Source organism: Nuphar pumila, chromosome 10 (genome assembly GCF_984573655.1).
Source record: "Nuphar pumila chromosome 10, dmNupPumi1.hap1.1, whole genome shotgun sequence".
NCBI classification, from domain to species: domain Eukaryota; kingdom Viridiplantae; phylum Streptophyta; class Magnoliopsida; order Nymphaeales; family Nymphaeaceae; genus Nuphar; species Nuphar pumila.
This window is the reverse complement of record NC_143258.1, coordinates 111,794,364-111,811,045: the sequence shown is the minus strand read 5'-3', so window position 1 is coordinate 111,811,045 and position 16,682 is coordinate 111,794,364. Positions and strand designations below refer to the sequence as shown.

Sequence of the window (16,682 nt, the reverse complement as noted above, 5' to 3'; positions counted from 1 at the left end):
TTATATATTATTGAAGTTGTTTGAATTTTGTTATGTACATTAATTAATGAATGTGCATTTAATTAATTAATTAAAGTTGTTTATGAATGAAGTTTTTTGAGTTGTATTTTTTGAGGAGGATGAATTATGTATATAATAGAGAATAAAGCTGTTTGAGTATTATTTTTTGAGGAGGATGAATTGTGTATGTAACAAAGAATAACATTGTTTGAGTCTTATTTTTTACGAAGGATGAATTGTGTATATAACAGAAAATAAAGTTGTTTGAATCTTGTAAGTTATTGGATATGTATTGTTTTTGTATAATGTGTGAAAAAACATAGAATGAACATGTGTTTGTAACTAGTGAATTTTTTACCAGAAAGGAATTTTTCATGGTGCATAAAAATTTTTATTCATTTTTTTTAAATGAGAAAGTAAATTTGCAAGATACTTGCAAAATTTTTTTTATTACTTTTTATTTAAACTAAAATGAATGAAAATTCACACATACCTTGCGAATTTAGTTTCTTATTAATAACAAATGAATGAAAATTCGCATGCACCTTACGAAATTCCTTTCTGGTAAAAAATTCACCAATTACAAACACATGTTTATTTTGTATTTTTTCACATATTATATACAAATGATTCTCACAAACAAATCAATCACATGTTATAAAAACAACACATATCCAACAACTTACAAGATTCAAACAAATTTATTTCCTATTATATACACAATTTATCCTCCTCCAAAAACAAGACTCAAACAACTTCATTCATAAACAACTTTAATTAATTAATGTACGTAACAAAATTCAAACTTCATTCATAAACAAGTTCAATTAATCAATTAGTGTAAATAATAAATTTCAATAATATAAAAAGTTTAATTAATGTACATAACAAATTTCAATAATATATAAAGTTTAAATAATATACACAAAATTCATTGCTTTAGATACTCATTGATATAATTTTGCTAATTAGTGATAAGAGTACCATGAGAGATAAGCATCTTTCTTAAATGAGCATTTTTTTTATCTTAAACGGGCATTTTCTATATCCGCTCTGATAGCACTTGTTATAGCCCTAAGTTCTTCGTGTATGTGGACCTTATGTCCCTCTTCATCCATTTGTATATTAGCCATGGATTTTCTATTGATGTCTTTCCTACCACTGTACCACTTTTCCAGTTTATATTCAAAGAGAGTGGGGGTAATCCTTCTTCTTATTATTCATTATGCCATGGATTGTTTTACTAACTACTCCAAGACGACATGGTGTTTGCTGAATAAAGTCAAACTATCATATCACTCGATTGGCTAGTGGTCTCTCAACTTCGTTTATGTTATGCAACCAAATGTCACTCCTTGCAAGGTCTCTCATGTGCACAACCACATCCTCACGGTCCTCATCACTAGGTCTACGTAGGGGCGCCACGCTACCTAAAATGTAACAAACATCATAAATGCCTCCAACAAAAGTATGAATACCTTCAACAATAGAATAAATACTTGTAACAAATTATTTGAAAAAAACTTGCATGTGCTTCAGTAATGTTCTGTGATTGTGCTATGCATGACGCCCTATTGATATTAGGACCCAACCATCTTCGATTATTTCTATCCTTATTGTCACGTGTCTGTCTCTATATTGCAGCACATGAAAATTCAGAGAAAGGGTTAAGTCTCAAGAGCCTTCCAATAGATATGTGCTCCCATATCCAAACATGTAAGGATCAATACAAGGATTAGTACCACATCAACAATTTATAGATAATGAATGCAAAAAAATATCAAATAGGAAACATGAAAGAATGAATACCTCTAACAAAACCAAAATGCTGCAATATTTTTTTTACTAGTCTTGTACTCAAACAAACCTTCATACATGTGTGCAAGAACGGTATCTCCCCATGCATATTCATCTATGAAAATCAATGGTTGCAACAATTCCAAGTACGATCCATGGATCGTCTTCTCACCCGAGTCAATGAATAAGCATCCACCAAAAAAGTAGAGAAAAAATACTATGATGTCGTTCTGCAGATTCTTTCCACCCTTCACTTTAAAAGTCGGCACCAGCTTTCCACCAAAACACTTTGTCAATGTGGGGTCATAGTGCTTCCTTAAACATGATAACTTGACCCCAACACTGTCTCATGCCTGATCATATGCATCTATGAGGAAACAATCCAAATCATTGAATAACCCCAGCGACGTCCAGTCACTGGCTTCTCATGGCACTTCAATCTGGTGATTTGTGCCACGTCCTTCAACATAATTGTACTCTCAATGTCTCCGAAGATTAATGTGTTTGGAGATGAACTTCAAAATTGCATAATAGAATCTATGAGACTATGACCAATGTTCCATGAGGTGATTATAAAAAAGTTTCAAAAATGCATCTGATCCAGTAAATCCTTATTGGACTCCATCAGTGCTAGAAACCACAAATGTGCTTTGTGCCAGTAGAATCGATGCATGCCGGTTGGTGAAGGTTGATGTGGCTATAAGTACGCATACACACATTAAGTAGTTATAATATTTTCACTGATTAAAATGCAAGTACACAAACATATAAATAAACACATGGTTACACACACACACACACACACACACACACACACACACACACACACACACACACACACATATATATATATATATATATATATATATATATATATATATATATATATATATATATATATATATATATATATAAACATAAATACTTTTTTGTTTTTGTTTTTTAAAAACGACTCAAAGATGTTTTAAACCTTATGTTCATAAATTAAGCTTACACACACAAATATCAAGTGGTTCGTCAATGCTTACAAACATCAAGTGGCAATTATATACATACAAAATAAATGTAGAAAAGTACATATCCCTTGGCACGAAACATTGTTTCGCTGAAGGAGGGGGAGAAAGAATAACCTCTTGTGCGCTATGTTGTATCACATTGCTCTCCTCTGCTTGAGGTCCCTCACTCTGCTCTACCTTCAGGCACATAATCACATCTTCTGCTTGAGGACCCTCCATAATTGATCCAACCCCAACATCACTCTCTTCCACATCTGGGCGACTACTTTCCTTCGATTCGAAGACATCCTGAAGAACTACCTTTATCTTCATCTCCCCACTACCTCTAAAAGTGGCCATGTCTCCATCTTGTTCGAGTTGAGTATTGAGGTTGACAACAACTTTACCTTGAGTTAATAGCTTAATCTGCTTCACTAATGAGTCCCCTTTTTTCTCCTTCGATGCTTGTGGGATGAGAGACAAATAGTTGACAACAATATCATCAACTTTTTTTTGCAAATTCAGCAATACTTTTGAGCCACTCTGAAAATTTTAGCAACATGCTGTATTTTTTTGGACAAGATTTGACAACCATATTTTTGGTGTTGGAGTAGAATCCATCTCTATTAGGGTGGCAAGCTTATTGTGCATGTCAAGATATGTGTTGTGAAACATCATGTAATCATCAAATACTAATGGTCTTTGAGGCTCATTCTGCATGTTAGGCTGATTCTGCCTATTATTTTTGTTTTTTGTGTTGACAAGTTTAACTTGTGTGTTTTTTTATCTTCTTTGGTGCCATCTCGTAATAAAAAAATTAATTTCAATGATAACAACAATAAACCGAATAATATACATGCAAAAACTAAAACAATAGAAAACCAAATAATATACATGCAAAAATCATTAACACCTATACATGCAATAAACTGAATAAATCAAGGAAACTAACATGCAATGTTCTACACACTGGAAAAAACTCGGTTAAGGGATGCCAATGAAGTCATTGCCGATGGTTTTACTAGAATATTCAAATGAGATTCATTGAAAAGCTCGTTAGAGGAAGGCCAAAATTTAAGGTTTTCCACTGCCGGTGAACCGCTGCCAATAAACCACCATCGATGAAGGATTTTCACAAAGTCGTCACCTGCTGAAGTATTCGCTTGAATGTCATTGAAATATCCCTAAAATGTCATCGGAAGATCACCAAAAGGATTGGGAACCAACCGTTGGGGACCACAAGAACAAAGTATTGCGAAAATAGGGCATCCAGGTGAAAAAAAAGGGTTGCGAAATGATGTGTCATTTATATGGGATAAAATTTTGCAAAAAAATTTAATTTCGCAATACATGTACGATTCGAATACGATATTTCACAATATTAGACTTTCGCAAATATTTTATAATTTCACAATACTTCATGTGATACTCATCAACAATTTTGCAATTATCAGACATACACAAATTTTATGATTTCTGTTGGTGATCGCGCAAAACTCTCACAAGTTTCTCAAATTGTTTGAAATTTCATAATCTTTTTTGTAATATCACAACCTCCGATGTGATTTTGTTGACGAGTTCCATGAGTTTATTATTTTAGCATCATGATGTGCACAAATAAAAAATTCACACCTGCGAAGGGCAAAAGCAACAAGAAAAATTGAGAACATGCGATATTGTCCATTCGGTGGTTTTGGTAAATTGTGGGGCATTTTAGGAAACATGTTATTTTTGCTATACATCAGTCATTTTCCGAAAAAAGAACCTTTCACTATTTTGGTTAGTCCCTTTGTTCTTTCTTCTCTCTCTTGGTTTGCAAGGATACTTCCCAGGTTTTCTCTGATATCTCTAAACTGGCTTATTCATCCTTCACCTTAATGTAAAAATGAGTGTTTTTACCTAGTTTTGCTTTAAAAGCATTTTAAAAATCACACAATGATTATGATTTAAACATTTAACTGTATTTAGCTCTATGTATTAAAGCAATTCTTGACTCAAAGAAAAAAAAATAGAGGATCATAATTAAATTAAGCAACCATCCAATTTACATAGGAGTTGAACAATGCTATTTGAATTCACTGCTATATATAGAAACTGATTTTTTTAATAGAGAAACAACTGCTATGGTTTGGATATCACATCCTGTTAGGCATCACATGAACATGGAATGTGTTGGGCGTCCACAATGTAAAACTCTACAAGTACTCCCGTGCTCACCGAACTAGTTTCCCATTTTCTTAGTGTTTCAGCAAAGAACACACACTTGGGTATCAAACTCTTGAACTCCTTCAATTCAAAAGCCTTAAGCTGACCCACCTCCACCTGGTCAGGTGTCTGAAGCTCTTGTAGGCCAATATTGCTATATAAACTTATATCAAGAAAATAAAAAGCATGTGAAGTTTATAGATTTATGCTTTTTAATTGAATCCCACAAGAAGGAAAATTTTGCTTATTATTATAAGAAAAAAAGAGCTCAAGGAATGATTTTGCTGCTCTTTCACATAAAAACAGGTCAAGAAACCATTGGATACAATTTTATACAACAAAAAGGGAATCTCTTTAAAGACCCTTTTCCCTTTCTTTACAAAGATGGAAGAATAATGTCTGAAGTGGGCATGGAGGAACTTAATTATGATGAGAACAAACATCTTCACACACCGTATTTAAGGAAGTAACTTTTGATTTCAAGCGTTCAGTTGCAACCTCCGAGCAGCACCCCATACATTCCAATAATGTGGCCTTGAAAATTATGCCATGATACCTGCCTATAGACAAAATGGAAGATCAAAAGTCCTATACATTTGAATTGGATCTTAGTTTTATCTCTTCTTTTATAAAGGAACACTACTATTAGGGATTTTTGTTACACAAAATTGTAGAAACAGAAAAGAAAAGAAAAAAAAACAATTGAACAAAATTTTGTGCAATAATGCCCTTCTTGTCGACTTTTTCTTTACAAAGAAGCAAGATATGTTTGAGATGAGTAATGGTAGAGCATGAGAGTCATGGGCTTCACACTCTTACAAGACGTTCTTCTTTCCAAACAACAACCAGACTTGAAAATAGCTTGTTAGCATGGAGCAAGTATCTCTCAACTTGAAGATAATGATAGTCCTAATAAAATTGCAACCAAACAAAATAAAGCTTACTAAAATGAGAGGTAATTTTAATTCCAAAACTAATATACATTTACTAAAGGAGAGAGAGAGAGAGAGAGAGAATTGATCTTGTTGCTCCATTTTCTAGCGGTGGGTGAAAAAATGAGGTGGTAGGCCATAATTGGTTGGGACTGCATGATTTATCTTAAGGAGTTTGCTTAAGAAAGAATAAAAATAGTTTTGGCAGGATTACTAAGGTTATCCTAAGGTTTTGAAAGGCTTAAACTCAAAAAATCATTATTTAGGTAAGTTGGTTAGGGCCAAAACACATTTCTCTAAGTGAAACAGGTTTAAAATAACTTTCATCATTTTCATCATACCTCTTAAATATTAACATGATTTTTATTTTATTGGACAAGATAACACATTTATCTACAACTTTTGTTTTAATTTCAAGCCCCAAAACATAATTTGATAGGCCAAAAATGTGTTCTAAGGCCTAACTGAAAATTAGGGTCTCTCTTGAACAAACTTTACTATTTTGGCCATAAATCCCTTATAGAGCAACCATTTTTAACCATTTTTTTATTCCAAAGGCAAGACATTCTAGAACGTCTGAACTTTTTGTGTGCACCAGCAAAATATTATACTAGCACAGTAGGTCTAGCACCAATATTACCAACATTTTCACTGGCGCTACGTAAAATAGTGCTAATAAAAATGCTCGTTTACCGACTCACTTGGGGGACACGCTTGTAAAATAGGTTTTTTTTTCTAGTGAAGGTTTGATCTTTAGCAAACAAACCATGATGAACACATCAGCATGTTCAGATTGATGAGACTAAGCATGAATATATATATATATATATATATATATATATATATATATATATATATATATATATATATATATATATAAAGAAATCACAAATGTCGTAGGTTCAAAGGTAGGTTGATGTTGATGGAGAAAATGTTGATGGAGAAAAGACTAAGTCAATGGTTAGGAAAGGTGTAAGATAGTGGAGGGAGAGGAGAAACAGACGAGTTTAGCAAGGTTTGAGAATAATATAAGTAACTAAAACACCATAAGAACAAGATTACACAGCCAGCATCACAATTTAATCTTTCGTTGGAAAAAGACATCATCACGGTTTAATTTGGACACAAAACAAAGTTAACAAACAATGACATTGTAGTAAGCTTTTCATATATAATTCTACCTTAGAACTGCAATTATTTCTTCTTATTACTGTAAAGAAATCCAAGTACGGGATGCCTTGAGTTGTCGCTTTTTATTAGAGTTGCCATCTTGTTTTCTCCCCAATTTGAGAATCGAGGCTAGAACCGAATCATCCTCAGCCCATCGAACTTATGAAAGAAGAGTGGTTCGGTGGTACTGCAACCTCAACCGCACCTTCCAGCATCTGTGTCACCTTCTTCATTGTGGGTCTAAGTGATGGCTCTTCTTGAATGCACCACAATGCCACCATCACTATCTTCTCCACTTTTCTCATGTCATTTTTTGCTTCTTCATCATTTTCCACCAACTTGTCCAACCGCTTCTCCACGAAGCAGTCGTAGGCCCAGTCAACTAGAATGGCCGATTGTTCATCCGTGTTCTTCAGTTCTACATTCTTCCTGCAGCAGATGATCTCCAACAGCATCACTCCGTAGCTATAAACGTCAACCTTCACTGTGATGGCCATCTTTCTAAACCATTCAGGAGCTACATAACCTCTTGTTCCCCTAATGTCTGTGTTGGTCTTTGTTTGATCATGTCTCAAAAGCTTGGCCAGTCCAAAATCTGATATCTTCGGAGTGAAATTGTCATCAAGGAGTATGTTTCCGGGCTTGATGTCACAATGTATGATCTGGGTGCAACACTCTTCATGGAGGTACATGAGCCCTCGCGCAATCCCGAACGCAATTTGGACTCTCTGATTCCACTCCGGTCTAATGCTTCCAAAGAGGAAGCTTGATAGAGAGTCATGTTCCATGTACTCATAGACCAGTAACCTTTGAGAACCTTCATCGCAGAAACCAAGTAACTGGACAAGGTTCTTGTGATACGTTCTTCCAATGACGCTCACTTCTGTTCTGAATTCCTTCTCCCCATCTTCCACCAACTTGTCCAGCTGCTTTACTGCCACGACCGGTTTCCCAACATCCTCGGAAGCCAGCGTCCCTCTGTAAACAGTCCCAAAAGAGCCGCACCCAAGCTTCTCCTTGAACCCGCCGGTAGCCCTTTCCAATTCCTTGTAACTAAAACTCCTCAAGTACATCCCAGGCAGACAGGATGCAGGTGCCGGTCTCTGGGGATTTCGTCGCTTAAGACACAAAATGGTTGGGACAAGGACGAGCAGCAGGAGATTGACAGTTCCTGAGACACCAAACAGAACAGACCCACCGTTGAGCAGGCGCGACTGTTTGCACATCACGCTTGGCGCATTCTCTTGATCGCCGGTCGGTTGTGGTGGGGGAAGAAGAGTCAGAGAAGTATTGTCCCTCGGCACCTTAATCAGAGCTTTGGTCGCTACAATAGTAGCCGGCCCGCCGCTGCGCAACGGCAGCATCTTTTTGTAGCATGTCGAGCTCCCGTAAACTGCCACAGTGCACTGGCAATCAGACAGACATGATGCCCTGCATGAGCTCTCATCCGCCGACAGCTGCGCGTAATTCCCACTATCCCAGTTCACGTTCTCAAGCGTCTCGAGGACATAGTCTCCTGCTTGCTGCCTCCTGCAATCCCCCACCGGGAAATCCTGCTTGCAGCCCAGGAATGCATGGTCTGGATCAACGTAAGAGAAGCCTTTGGGACACGAGCATCTGAAATTCACCTCAGATCCATCGTTGCAGTAGCTATTTAACCCGCAGATGCCCGGAACCGTGCAGCGATCAGTCTTGGTGGCCCACACGACATTCCAGGACTGCGTCCAGTTACCGTTGTTGCTTCCCTTGGGGTAACTGTACTGCCGGAAAATCCCATCGCAGTCGATGGTTGCTCTGTGGTAGAAGTCCTTGGCCGGCTGCGGGATTTTGTCAAGCTGAGTCAAGTTTTTGATCTTATTCTGCGACTGAGAGATGTAGATCCTCCCAGACTCGTCGAACACCAACTTTCCTGGAGTTCCATACGTATCAGAGGCGTAAACTACATCTCTGTTTCCCACGCCATACACAACGAGGTTCCCATCGCTCTGCATTACGATGTAGAACCTCCCGGTAGAGAGATTGGCGGGAGAGAACGCAGCGTAGACTTTGTAGTCCACAGCGAGGTTCTGCGTGGGCAGGATGGTGTCGGTGGGCATGTCGAAACTCTGCCATTTAAACTCGGGGCCGGCCGAGCTCTGAAGCACCAGGTTGCCTGTGTCGAGCATGGCGGCATGGCTGATCGTGCCGTTGTCCGAACTGCTCGCGATCACGGAAAGCTCGACCTTGTTCGGATCTTTCAAGACGAGCCTGCCGTCACTGGTTAGCTCCACGGTGGATCCGTTGGGGGCCGGCTTGTTCCTGTTTGCCGTCCAAACCAGAGGTTTTCCCGAGATCTTTTCGAACCGAACCCCAACGTACAGATCGCCTCCGACGGTTGAGAAACCGAACGAGAACTCGCCGGAACGTGAGATCCAGGCCAAATTGTTGTCTAGGGAAGAAAGGGAGGTGCCAAGAGTAATGTTACGGTAGGCCTGTGCGTTAGCTGAAACGTGTAACAGCAAAAGGAAGCAGAGGATCAGGAGAAGGACCTCCATCTGAGGAAAAAGATACAATTTCTTTCTCTTACTTTATTCCTGAAGCAAACAAAGTAAGACTCTTTAAAGGAGATCGAATTAAGCGAGAGATGTTGATGTCTGGAACGACCAATTCAGATAATGTTTAAGTATTAAAGTCAAGTGAGAAGTTTTTATCACCACCCACATCACCTGTATTTGAGTTGGTGATAAAAAATGTTGGAAGAGTGGACAAGAGTATGTTGACACTTATATATAGAAGAATAAATGTGATATTCAAAATTGCTTTAATTATAGAGATATTAAACTTATGAGGCATACACAAAATTATGAGAGAATATAATAGAGCAACGCTTTGAAAAGATAATCAAATGTATCACAGAATCAACTGGAATTCTATGATAAAAGTTATGTTATTGTTAAGATAACTTATAAAAAGATTTAGAAAATGATAGAAATTTAGTCAATGTTATGGAAAAAATAATTTAGTCCATAAAATTCATCATTTCATGATTCCAGTTGTACTAATTTGAGGGGCACTTTTAAAACAAATAAGAAAGATGGAAGTTGCTTTTGTGTATCATCATTCATGATCCTTTTTAAGCATTGGGTTGCAGAAGAGCAATTTGACTCAACGACTGTCTAATTAATGACTTCACTACCCATTTCTACAAGGTAGGCCTAGTCCAACCGCGTTCCGATTCCCAATAACATTATGGTCGTACGCACCACCCATAGTGACAAAAGTTAAAAACTGCAAAAATCTAGGGAGTAAAAAACTGGAGTGATTTTGAAAATTTTCATAAATCTTTTATTTTTCTGTAAAATCTTGGAATATAAAAATAATTTTAAAAATATAAAAAATTATTTTTTATAAGAAAATATAAATAAAACACATTTAAAAATAAAAATCTCGAGGGGTTTCATGATAAATATCGCAATATTTGTCATGGTTTTAAAATCTCATAAGAAATTACAGTTTTAAACTTTCGGGCAATTCCTAGCGATATTTGTTACTGATTCTCTCTACCCACCAAGTCGGGAAGCTGGCTTTTTTTGGTTGCCTTCTACCTCTCTTAATTTCCTCCCTTCTTTGTTTCCACTCCACTGCTAATTAAGGATGGGCCAAAATTACAACCAAATCGAGCCTTGTGGGCCCCTCGTCCATGTTTGGATCAACATCAGAATGTTCAGGATGTTTGGGTCGATCACACCATTTGATTTTGTGCTTTCTTTCCGTTTAATTCACCCCTCAGATGGGGAGCTGGATTGGGTCTTTAAGTAGATGACAGTTTTGTCATCTGCAAATCCTGGCCGTTGAAAAACTGTGCCAGGATTTTGACATGTGGCTCCAAAAACAAAGATACCGCCCAAATGGTAACGACGTTACATCTTACAAAATAAAAACAAGAAAGAAAAAATAAGGAAACGAAAGGAAAGTTACTACTTTCCTCGTTGGGTTTCCCTGTTTACTTTCACATCTTATTCGATGGGGTTGATTAACTATGAAACATCACTTGGATCGTGTTTTTTGGTAAGAACCATGATTTTTTAACCCTTGAATATTTAGAAAAATCTTAGACAATTTTTTTAAACTTTATAAAAACCTACCTGTATATCGAAATCAGATGATCCTAGAATAGATTCCTATAAAATCAAGCATGTAGAACACATACCCATCATTCGTGCCACATGCTTCAACATAATTGTCATCTCAATGTCTCCGAAAATTAATGTGTTTGGAGACAAACTCTAAAACTGCACAATAGAATCAACGAAACTGTGACCGACGTTTCATGAGGTGATATAAAAAAAGTTTCAAAAATACATCTGATCAAGTAAATCCTTATGGGACTCCATTAGTACCAGAAACCACAAATGTGCTTTGTGCCAATAGAATCAATGCATGCTGGTTGGTGGAGGCTGATGTGGCTACAAGTACACATACACACATTCAGTAGTTATAACATTTTCACTGATTGAAATGCAAATACACAAACATACAAATAAACACATGGCTATATATATATATATATATATATATATACAAATAATTTTTTTGTTTTTGTTTTTGAAAGACGACACAAAGATGTTGTTTTAAACCTTTTCTTCATAAATTAAGCTTACACACATAGAACTATCAAGTGGTTCATCAATGCTTACAAACATCAATTGGCAATTTTATATATATATATATATATATATATATATATATATATATATATATATATATATATATATATATATATATATATATATATATATATATATATATATATATATATATATATATATATCACTACAAGAAAAATGTTAATTAGCGACAGAAATTTGCGACGGATTTTTTCCGTCACAAATTAGCGACAGATTAGCTAGAGAAAACTTTCTTAATGAATCTGTCGCTAAGTAGCGACGGATTAGCGATGAAAGTTGCTTCATCGCTAATCCGTTGCTATTTAGCGACGAATTAACGACAACAATTATTTCATCGCTAATTCTCAATACAAGAAAAACATTTTAGCGAGGGATTTTTTCCGTCGCTAATCTGTCGCTAATTTTCGATTTAAACCGAGCACGAAATTTTCCCTCTCTCCCCGTTCGAAATTTAAATCGATCGCACTCGATTTAAACCGAGCGACGTCGGAGAGCATGTACATGAGAGTGGAGGACGGCGACGCCGGAGGACAGTCGGTGATCGCTGGAGGACGTCGGCACCGGTTCACGGAGGACGACAACACCGATTTACGGAGGACGGCGACGCCGGAGGACAACGACGCCGGAGGACGGTCGGCGATCGCTGGATGACGTTGGCGCCGGTTCACGGAGGACGACAACGTCGGTTCACGGAGGACGGCGACAACGAAGGATGGTCGACGATCGCTGGAGGACGTCGGTGCCGGTTCACGGAGGACGACGACGCCGGTCCACGGAGGATGACGGCGACGTCGGTTCACGAAAGATGACGGTGCCGGTTCATGGAGGACGGCGACGCCGGAGAGCACCGGTTCATGGAGGACGGCGACGCCAGTTCACGGAGGACGATGATGCCGGTTCACGGAGGACGGCGATGCCGGAGAGCACCGGTTCACGGAGGACGATACAAGTCCGGCAATGACGCAGAGCGATCGTTCTGTGCATGCAATGCCTGTCGGGTGTTGTATAAGTTCGGCTTAGTGCTGCCGGAATACCGCCCGATAGGGATCAATTTTTTTTTATTTTTTTTTTAAATTTAGCGACAGAATTAACGACAGATAAGTTTTTCCGCTAATTAGCGAGCAAAAATTTGCGATGGCCTATATCCATCGCTAATCTGTCGCTAAACTGTTTAGCGACGGATTAGCGATGGATATAGGTTGTCGCTAATCCACGGTTTTCTTGTAGTGTGTGTGTGTATATATATATATATATATATATATATATATATATATATATATATATATATATATATATAAGTACATATCCCTTGGCACCAAACATTGTTTCGCTGAAGGAGGGGAAGAAAGAACTTCATGTGCGCTATATTGTATCACATTGCTCTACTCTACCTTCGGGCATATAATCACATCTTCTGCCTAAGGACCTTCCATAATTGATCCAACTCCTGGCTCACTCTCTTCCATATCTGGGTGACTACTTTCCTTCAATTGGAAGACACCCTGGAGAACTGTCTTTATCTCCATCTCCCTACTACCACTAAAAGTGGCCATGTCTCCATCTTGTTCAAGCTTAGTATTGAGGTTGACAACAACCTCACCTTAAGTTAATGGCTTAATCTACTTCACCAATGAGTCCCCCTCTCCTTTTTTCGATGCTTTCAGGATGAGAGATAAATATTTGACTGCAATATCATCAACTTTTTTTTGTAAATTAAGCAACACTTTTGGGCCAATCTAAAATTTTAGCAGCTCATTTGTTTGAACGACATACAACGAATTGGATGAGTAAAGATCATTGATGTTGTATTTTTTTTGGACAAGATTTGACAGCTATATTTTTGGTGTTGGAGTAGAATCCCTCTCTATTAGGGTGGCAAGATTATTGTACATGTTAAGATATGTACTGTGAAACATCATGTAATCATCAAATACTAAAGGTCCTTTAGGTTCATTCTACATGTTAGGCTAATTTTGCCTGTTATTTTTGTTCTTTCGGTTGACATGTGTAACTTGTGTATTTTTTTATCTTCTTTGATGCCATCTCGTAATAAAAAATTTAATTCCAATGATAACAACAGTAAACTGGATAATATACATGCAAAAACTAAAACAACAAAAAACTAGATAATACACATGCAAAAACTAAAACAACAAAAAATTGGATAATATACATGCAAAAATCGATAACACCTATACATGCAACAAACCAAATAAATTGAGGAGACTAACATGCAATGTTCTACACACCAGAAAAAACTCAATTATGAGACGCCGATGAAGTCATTGCCGATGGTTTTACTAGAATATTCAGAGGAGATTCGCTAAAGAACTCATTAGAGGAAGGCCAAAATTTGAGGTTTTTCATTGCCAGCGAACCGCTGCTAATAAACCACCATCGATGAGGAATTTTCGCAAAAGTCGCCACATGCTGAAGTATTTGCCTAAATATCGTTGAAATATCCCTAAAATGTCATCAAAAGATCACCAAATGGATTGGGAACCAACGATTGGGGACCACAAGAACGCAGGTATTACAAAAATAGGGCATCCAAATGAAAAAAAGGGTTGCAAAACAATGTGTCATTTATATGGGATGAAATTTTGCAAAAAAAAATTAATTTCACAATACCGGTACAATTCAAATAAGATATTTCACAATATTTGACTTTCATAAATATTTTATAAATTCGCAATACTTCATGTGATACTCATCAATAATTTTGCAATTATCAGACTTTCACAAACTTTATGATTTTCGTTGGTGATCACACAAAACTCTCACAAGTTTCGCAAATTGTTTGAAATTTCATAATCTTTTTTGTAATAGCACAACCACTGATGCGATTTTTTCGATGAGTTCCGTGAGTTTATTATTTTAGCATCATGATGTGCAAAAACAAAAAATTCGCACCTGCGAAGGGTAAAAGCGAAAAAAAAAAATTTAAACATGCAATATTGTTCATTCAGTGATTTTAGTAAATTGTAGGGCATTTTAGGAAACACGTTATTTTTTAATTTTTCACTATTTTAGTTGGTCCCTTTGTTCTTTCTTCCCCCTCTTGGTTTGCAAGGATACTTCCCATGTTTCCTTTGATATCTCTAAACTGACTTGTTCATCCTTCACCTTATTGTAAAAATGACTATTTTTACCTAGTTTTGCTTTAAAAGCATTTTAAAAATCACACAATGATTATGCTTTAAACATTTAGCTGTATTTAGCTCTGTGTATTAAAGCAATTCATGACTCAAAGAAAAAAAACACACAGGATCATAATTAAATTAAACAGCCATCCAATTTACATAGGAGTTGAACACTGCTATTTGAATTAATTGCTATAGAAACTATTTTTTTTAATAGAGAAACAACCGCTATGGTTTGGATATCACATTCTATTAGGCGTCACATGGCCATGAAATGGGTTGGGCGTCCACAATGTAAAACTCTACAAGTACTCCCATGCTCACTGAATTAGTTTCCCATTTTCTTAGTGTTGCGACAAAGAACGCACACTTGGGTATCAAACTCTTGAACTCCTTCAATTCGAAAGCCTTAAGCCGACCCACCTGGCCAGGTGTCTGAAGCTCTTGTAGGCCAATGCTATATAAACTTATATCAAGAAAATAAAAAGCATGGGAAGTTTATAGATTTATGCTTTTTAATTGAATCCCACAAGAAGGAAAATTTTGCTTATTATTATAAGAAAAAAGAGTGACACCATTACCAACTCAAGGAATGATTTTGCTGCTCTTTCACATAAAAGCAGGTGCAGACCAAAAAGGAAAAGAAGAAACCATTGGATACAATTTTATACAACAAAAAGGATATCTCTTTAAAGACCCTTTGTTGGCCCTTTCTTTACAAAGATGGAAGAATAATGTATGAAGTGGGCATGGAGGAACTTATGATGAGAACAGACATCTTCACACACCGCATTCAAAGAAGTAACTTTTGATTTCAAGCGTTCAGTTGCAGCCTCCAAGCAGCACCCCATACATTCCATTAATGTGGCCTTGAAAATTATGCCATGGTCCCAGTTACTCCTTCTGCTTCCAATGGTCACAAATATTTTATTGCTGTCACAAAATATTTTACAAAATGGGTTGAAGTGGTTACTCTGCATACAATGGAGGGCCAACATGTGGTTTCTTTTATTCACAAGAATATTCTTTGTCATTTTGGCATACCATATGACATTGTTTTTTATAGTGGCAGTCATTTCAAGAATGAAAGGATAAGACCTTTTGTTTAAAATTCAGGATTTACCATCATTTTTCAGCTCTCTATTATCCTCGAGAATAGTCTGGCAAAAACCACTAATAAAATCTTAATCTGCATCCTGGAAAGAACTGTTGAGATGGGACATGATTGGCATGAGAAAATCTAGGAAGCACTTTGGGCATATCGAACTACCATTCAGACTCCAACCAATGCTATTCCTGCAGGATTTATTTATGGGACTGAGGTGATATTACCTCTTCATGTTCAGAAACTTGCTCTCAAATTTGCATCACTGCTAGAATTACCACTTGATCAGTATCATCAACAAAGGTTGGTATTAGCCATGGATTTCCTATTGATGTCTTTCCCACCATCGTACCACTTTTTCAATTCATATTCAAATAGAGTGGGCGTAATCCTACTTATTATTCAGTATGCCATGGATTGTTTTACTAACTACTCCAAGCCGACATGGTGTTTGCTGAATAAAGACAAACTACCGGATCACTCGATTGGCTAGTGGTCTCTCAACTTCATTTATGTTATGCAATCAAATGTCACTCCTTTCAAGGTCTCTCATGTGCACAACCACATCCTCATCACTAGATCTACGTAGGGGCGCCACTACCTAAAATATAACAAACATCATAAATGACTCCAACAAAAGTATGAATACCTCCAACAACAAAATAAAT

The 16,682-nt window shown here is 36.9% G+C and overlaps 1 protein-coding gene across 1 annotated transcript; it reads right to left on the bottom strand.

The window, feature by feature from the left end:
• Window positions 1-7,215: 7,215 nt before the first annotated feature.
• LOC149827929 (G-type lectin S-receptor-like serine/threonine-protein kinase LECRK4) lies at window positions 7,216-13,319 on the bottom strand. Its single transcript, XM_090018604.1, has 3 exons — window positions 13,193-13,319; window positions 11,479-11,544; window positions 7,216-9,581 (listed from the first exon to the last, which is right to left on the bottom strand). The coding sequence occupies exons 1-3, from the start codon at window positions 13,317-13,319 to the stop codon at window positions 7,246-7,248; spliced, it is 2,529 nt and encodes an 842-aa protein (XP_089874730.1). The 3' UTR covers window positions 7,216-7,245.
• Window positions 13,320-16,682: the final 3,363 nt, after the last annotated feature.

Coding starts and splice junctions, on each gene's coding strand:
- LOC149827929 (XM_090018604.1), bottom strand. CDS start 13,319: ATGGCCACTTTTAGTGGTAGTAGGGAGATGGAGATAAAGACAGTTCTC. Junction 11,545..13,192: donor AGTTGGATCAATTATGGAAG/GTCCTTAGGCAG, acceptor GTGTACTTGTAG/CCACATCAGCCTCCACCAAC. Junction 9,582..11,478: donor AAGCACATTTGTGGTTTCTG/GTACTAATGGAG, acceptor TACACGTTTCAG/CTAACGCACAGGCCTACCGT.